Source organism: Etheostoma spectabile, chromosome 15, assembly GCF_008692095.1.
Source record: "Etheostoma spectabile isolate EspeVRDwgs_2016 chromosome 15, UIUC_Espe_1.0, whole genome shotgun sequence".
NCBI classification, from domain to species: Eukaryota; Metazoa; Chordata; class Actinopteri; order Perciformes; family Percidae; genus Etheostoma; species Etheostoma spectabile.
In genome coordinates, this window is record NC_045747.1 from 32,942,880 (window position 1) to 32,949,747 (window position 6,868).

Genomic DNA, 6,868 nt, shown 5'->3' on the forward strand with positions numbered 1-6,868 from the left:
AGTAAGTTGAGTGCCCCCCCTCCCCCCCCTTGGTTTAAAAGTATTTTCCAGTCAAGAGACAAAAATGACATTCCCTTTGCTGCTACTGTGAGAATAGAAAGTAGGCTGTTTAGGATGAATTTTATGTTAAATGTGAGTACAAAATGGCTGCCAAATGATTCTGAGGGGACCGCAGATTATTTTAATCACTCCATCATACCTTTACAGGTAAATATATCAACATGACAAAAGCAAAAGTACAGTCAATAACAAAATCGGCACAGACATGTATGGAACATCATCAGGAAGTTGCTTTTTTTAGGATAGATTTTCCCTTTAAAAGTGCACTTTTCTGTAAATGCACTTAAGAATTGGCAAACAAAGCAGTCCCTATACATACAACAGTGATGATTAATTCCAGCAGCCCGTCTCAGAGAAGTTTATTGAGAACAGGTGCTAAAAGGATACATGTAGACCTTTCTATATTGTATTGACTCTGCCAGTCTGAGATGTCATGCAAAGCCCAAATGAAGACAGGCAAACCAACCACAGGATGAGAGAAAACATAAACATGTAAAACACAGATGAATAATTCCACAGATGGTAAAAAGATAACATCAGTTTAAAAAAACAACAACAGAAAAACAAGACACAAAGAACTACATACATACATATAGAATTTAAAGGCAACAATTGTTTTTAGAAGAAAGAAGAAAAGCTAATAGAACTCTCGGCTGTAGTTTGTAAAGGTAAGGTGACATTGTGGCACAAAAACAACAATACAAAAAAAGAGAAAAAGAAAAAAAGATGATTCAGTCTGACATTGGTGGCCACACACCTCCAATTTCACAGCCGACTTCTGTCTAAGCTTATGCACAATGGTTAAAGGAACACGCCGACTTACTGGGACTTTAGCTTATTCACTGTATCCCCCGAGTTAGATTAATCCAACTATTCTCAAGCACCTTCTGAGAATAGTTCTCAGTATGTATACGGTTAGAAGATGGCTGTGTCTCATGTGACTTATTTGTACACCCTGTGACTATACAAATCACAACATGTAAACTGGAAAATGTTTGTGTTATTTAGTCACGTATTGGGAGCAGTAGGCTAGATGGAGCCGGTTACCTCCCAGATTCAGTGCGTCAGACAGAGTTACGACACAGAGATGAAAAGGGTACGTATGGATTTATCTAACTCTGGGGGATACGGTGAATAAGCTAAAGTCCCAATAAGTCTGTGTGTTCCTTTAAATAAATAGTTTGACATTTTTGGGAAATATACTTATTTGCTTTGCTGCGTTACATGACACCACTCTCATATTTGGTACAAATTGTTGCTATGGGGCAAAACCCTTGTATTTTACAAATGTTTAAACAGAGACAAGGCGATTAAGGCAGACTTTGAAGGAGGTAAACAGCTCAATAGAATGTTTTCCAATAAGCCTTTTTTCCTGAAATTTACTAAATTTACTATTGACTAAAGGTTTTCCCCCAACAAAGACAATACAAAGGTACTAGCAATGTCTTTTTGTGCTAAGCTAAGCTAACCTGCTTTATATTTAGCACACAGGTACCAGAGTGGTATCAATTTACTCATCTAACTCTCAAGAAAGTGAATAAGAGTAATTTCCCAAACTGTCAAACTACTGAACAAAAAATGAACATGTTGATCAATAAAAATAAAAATGTTTTCAATCATACACAGTGGGCTGTATTATATAATAGATAAATTCTGGCACTCACAAAAAGAATGTGCTTGTGTTTTCCCGACTGCTTGCAGCAGCAATTACGGCGATGACAAGTAGTGATAATGTACTAAAGTGACGTGTTCTGATTCAATCATATGTCACTTTTAATAACAGGAGATGAACCTCTGAAATGTAAATGACTTCTGTCATTGTCTTTGTTGCCTTGGATCCTCCCTCCTGCATCTTTCGAGAACTTCTAGACACATTCAAGACTACATAAAATCTTGAGATAAATATTCATATTTACATGGAAGGCAGTCCTACAGAGCAGACATTCCTCTAGCATTCTTGTCTTTTGCGTTCTACACAGTTAACATATTTTTCTAAGTTTATAAATATATTTTATTTAAAATCTAGTAAATAAAAAAAGCACACTTGCTGGCTGAACACAGCTATATAGTTACAAACAGATTACAAAAAAAAGATGCTTAAAACGGGCCGTTGTAGCTTTTATACAGTGGTAAACCTTAGAGGTAGAAAAAGTATAAAATAGCATTGAGAACTTTAACCAACCCACCACAAAAGGACACAGAAAAGACAGCAAACATGTTTGGCTGCTCCAACACTGAGAACAGCTTCTGATTCCCCTACGTACCTTTACTTTTCACACTATAAGTGAAGACATAAAACAACAAAGCTGTCACTAAGATAAAAGGTTTAAAAAGGAAGGGGAAGACAGGTGGTAATTAAACACATCCAGGTATGTTCCTTTCTGGTGACATAACACGATCCAAACATAGCCAATGGCAGCTATAGCAGCCTAGATAAGCGCCTGGTCGCTGTGATTAAATACTGGACACAATAGCTGTGTTACAAACCGTTCCACATCACGGACAGAGTGCATATTTGTCTATATGTGTGTGTTCGCCATTTTGTAGTGGTCTTCCAATTCTCCGCGGTTAATTTCATTCACTATATAGTCCACTATAAAAGACCCACAATGCACAGCTAATTTGAGCGTACATACGATACAACCATGGATGTATTAAGAGAGAAAGTACCCTTTATTTTACTCCTGTTTACCACAATGCAACGTGGTTGTGGTTACCCGGAGGAAGAGAAGAAGAAGAAGCAGAAAAAAACGTGAAAACTGAAATTGAAAAATGGGGCGGGCTTTCGTTTCTAAACAATGGAAACGTAACATTCAACATATACACAGCCTTTAACCATGCTCCTGAGTGCTCGCTTTTTTTCAAGGACGTCTCTTAAATAACCGACGCATCTAATGACGCAACAATATGTTTACGTCTGAAATCTTGTTTGGTCGTTCCCTATATATTTTAGTTTTAAGTTTAATAAACACTATATAGGGAATAACAAGAGAGTGAATGAGGGAACGGTTTCTAACACAGCTAATGGGTGTGTTTGTTGCATGAGAGAGATGCAGAGTTATTGATGCGCTCTAGGTTCAAACAGCCACTGTCAGTGTCAGACTAAAGGGTTGGTCTGTCTTTCAGACATCTGGTAAAGATTTGACCTAAGGCAACAGCTGTGTAGCTGATGCCCATTTTGTGTGAAAAGACAATAGTTAATCCTGGGGATAATAGTTTATAGTAGTTCTAATTTTTTGCAACTCTAAAAAGATGTGATCAAATTCCTTTTCAAGGATTTCCAGTCTGTCTGTACGTAAGCGTAGAGCTGGCTGAAAACTAAAAACTTATCAGTATCACGTTATTACATGAAAAGTTATAGGTCATAACAGGATATTTTGTTTTTAACACAATATGTTTGTTATTACAACAAAAAACTCAAGTTACAGCAAGAACATTTTCTTGTAAATACTACATATTATTTATCACGTTATAAAATTAAAGGTTTCTTGTTATAACCATAAGAACGTATTTAAATCAAGTACAGTATATGAGCCAAATTTAACAATTCATCCGTTTGCACACCGTGTCCTCATTCAAATAGGAGTTTCATATTCTAACAAGATGAATGATCATGTTATAACGTGAAACGTTACATGTTAAAACACTTTAAAATTAGCGCGTTATGGTTCCCATAATAACGTGATAATTTCTTGTTATAACATGAAACTTTTCACGTAATTACGTAATAAATAGAATCATGTAATAAAAAAAACATTTTCTTGTTATAACTTGATCCATTTGTATGTTGTAATAAAGTGATAATATCTTGTCATGAAGTGAAAAACGTTCTGTTATTACATTAAACTTACATACTAATACATTTTTTTTCTTTTCCAGGTTTTGCAGCACTAAGCTTCGTATGTCTGCCACATATCCTGAATAAATGATAAAGTAAAATTCGGGACTCCTATTCCTAGAAACGTTATCCACTTTGGGCTCAGGCCTTGTTTAATCATCCTGTTTAATCACAGCCAGCTGGGTTATGTCTGCCTAAATGCATCGCATGAGTCAACGTGCTGCTTGCATGCGTTGTGTCGGCCATCTCGAGAACAGAATGAAAAGCAGCACAGGTTCAATTCCGGCCGCCTGCAGATTGGATTAGCGGGCGTGTCTGGTGCTCGGTGCTAATCAGGTGTCTGGGCAGGAGGTGGTCGAACAACTCACAATTACTTTCACTTTTCAGATAACAAATGAGGTCAAAGAGACATCAGCCGGGGTCCTACGTAGACAGACGTCACTGGCTGATGCCTAGCTTATTGTTTTGCATTTAATTTGTACTGTTTGTTAGAAAACTGAATAGTAGGGGCCTAAATCCGAAAATATAAAAAATATAAAGATAAATGATGAATAGCTGTGGAACCCTAAGGGTCCTATATTACATTTATGAAATAAATAATCACATTAATAAACTGTGTAAAATATATAAATGCACTTACAATCTGTCAAATGATGAAAGTTATTAAAATTCCACTCCATGTAATATATTACTGTCTTTTAAGTGAGTAATAGCCAGTGGCAGGCTGTAGAGTTTAGTTTGCCTTCAAACAAACTGTCTATTGGTTTCAATCCAACTTGCAGCTGCAATATTGCTTTTGTTTGGTTGTCTCTTTTAGTTTTTATGTTACTGAACACTGCCATAAATTAACTATGTTTATTGCTATGCATGTTTTTTTGTTTGCTTTTGCATGCAAGTGTTAATTCCCTCCTTTATGCCCTGATTGCGTACAACTTTGTCAAATTTTGCAGTACCAAACCTTACAAAGTGTCTACACACAGCCAGGTCTTAAGCACTTACTAGATTTCTGATTATTCATTCATGTATTCAAATTCAAGGTCCAAATTCATGCACATTTGCCTCATTTTCATCTAATAACAAATTCTCTGGACCAGGCATTTTATCAGTGAGCTACTGTTGGACTGAAGTCAATTTCCCGAGCCGTGACAGTGACTGCTGAATCCAGAGAAACGGTGGATTGTGCTGTAGCTGCTGCAAGCGGTCTGTACAAGAGCTTGTGTGTGAGGGGTTTAGGCTCAGGGTCTGTGAGCATGCCAATGGAGGTGGTGGAGGATCTGTCTGTGTATGTGTGTGTGTGGGTGTTTGGAGTGTGAAAGGAAGCTCCTTCTACGTCCCTTTAGGCGGTGTCCATTTTAAGGCTGTGGGGTCAATGCTCTTGCCATTTCCACGTTTGGTTTCCTTGGCCTTCCAGTCGTCAATAAGGTCCTACAGAAAGAAAATGCACATTGTTTGGCTACACCAATGTGGAGCTGTGTTACAAGCTAAAATGCTTGTGCTTGTCTACAGTAGCCCAGTAACAAGAGTTCTAAACTCAAACGGTAACCATTCAGCTGGGTAAAGTAAAGATTTTCTGCCAAACAGACAGTAGGTGTGTGTATGTGTATGCACGTGTACATGTTCATTTATGGTCTTCAAGACAATTAAGTAATAATAATTAATTAATTCTTTTACTGTATTTAACTGTAATTAGGTAACTATGGGTGTGATAAGTGCCATGTATGTCAAACGCTATAATTATATTACATTTTGGTAAATATTATCCAATTATAAAGGAATAGGATTAAATAAGTTTCAAATTTGATGGTTTTGTTTCCTACCTGTCTCTTTAAAACCAGGTGCTTTCCCTTCCAGTATTTGAGCATCTGGAGGGATTGCAGCGTGCTAACAATATCCACTGGGTTCACTGCCGTCTCCTGACTGATCTCTGTGAACACAAGATGGGACAAGAGGAGGTCAGATTGAAAGGATCAGGACTATCTGATTAAAAAGACTTCCGAGATGCCGCCTGCAAGTGTGTCTATATGTCGATTGCGTGGGTTTTGAAAACAGTGTCATATGCATTTATATATTTTATAGTTATTTTATGTTCACTTTGGTGGTGCAGAGGCAGATGTTCTTGTCTGTGTAGTACTTAGATCTCTTTGCAATACACATGTGTATACACACTGCATGGTGTGTTGTACATCTGTTTCAGTTATCACTGTTTTGAATGTCATTGATGTTCATAAAAACTTTTTGTTAACAAAAATCTGTCTTTATTGCCCAATAAATTAAACATAACAGGCAAAAACATTACATGAAATATATTATATTACAGAACCATTATCAACTATTAGAACCATAACTTCCATGTCGCACACATAACAAGGCACTCAAATGTGTAATACTAAAAAAGACACACAAGACCACAAACAAACAAACTACAGCTGTTCTGATATTCCAGACCAGTCTGATGCCTGTTGGCCAGTAACCTTTCCCTTACATTTCTTTCATCAGTGTCCCATATCATAACCACCAACAATGTACAAATGCATGAACAGGAATTAATTACAAATTATTTCAATAATACAGTACAGTGGGCACGGAAAGTATTAAGACCCCTTTAAATTGTTCACTCTTTGTTTCATTGCAGCCTTTTTCCAAAAATCTAAAGTTTATTGTATTTCTTGTTAATGTACACACAACACCCGATCTTGACAGAAAAAAAAGAAATGTAGAAATGCTTGCAAATTTATTAAAAAATGAAAACCTGAAATATCACAAATATCAATATTCAGACCCATTGCTCAGTATTGAGTAGAAGCACCCTTTTGAGCTAGTACAGCCATGAGTCTTCTTTGGAATGATGCAACAAGTTTTCACACCTGGATTTGGGGATCCTCCCCAGTTCCTTCAGGTTGGATGGTGAACGTTGGTGGACAGCCATTTTCAGGTCTCTCCAGTGATGCTCAATTGGGTTTAGGTCAGGGC

At 37.0% G+C, this 6,868-nt stretch overlaps 1 protein-coding gene across 1 annotated transcript in view; it reads right to left on the reverse strand.

The window, feature by feature from the left end:
* Positions 1–292: 292 nt before the first annotated feature.
* Positions 293–6,868, reverse strand: part of LOC116702608 (histone acetyltransferase KAT7) — a 61,650-nt gene continuing 55,074 nt past the window's right edge. Inside the window, exons 14-15 of the mRNA XM_032536927.1 lie at positions 5,716–5,822; positions 293–5,323 (exon numbers count right to left, since the gene is read on the reverse strand). Coding sequence (XP_032392818.1) covers positions 5,225–5,323; positions 5,716–5,822 — 206 coding nt within the window. The 3' untranslated portion in view covers positions 293–5,224. The remainder of the gene's footprint in view (positions 5,324–5,715; positions 5,823–6,868) is intronic.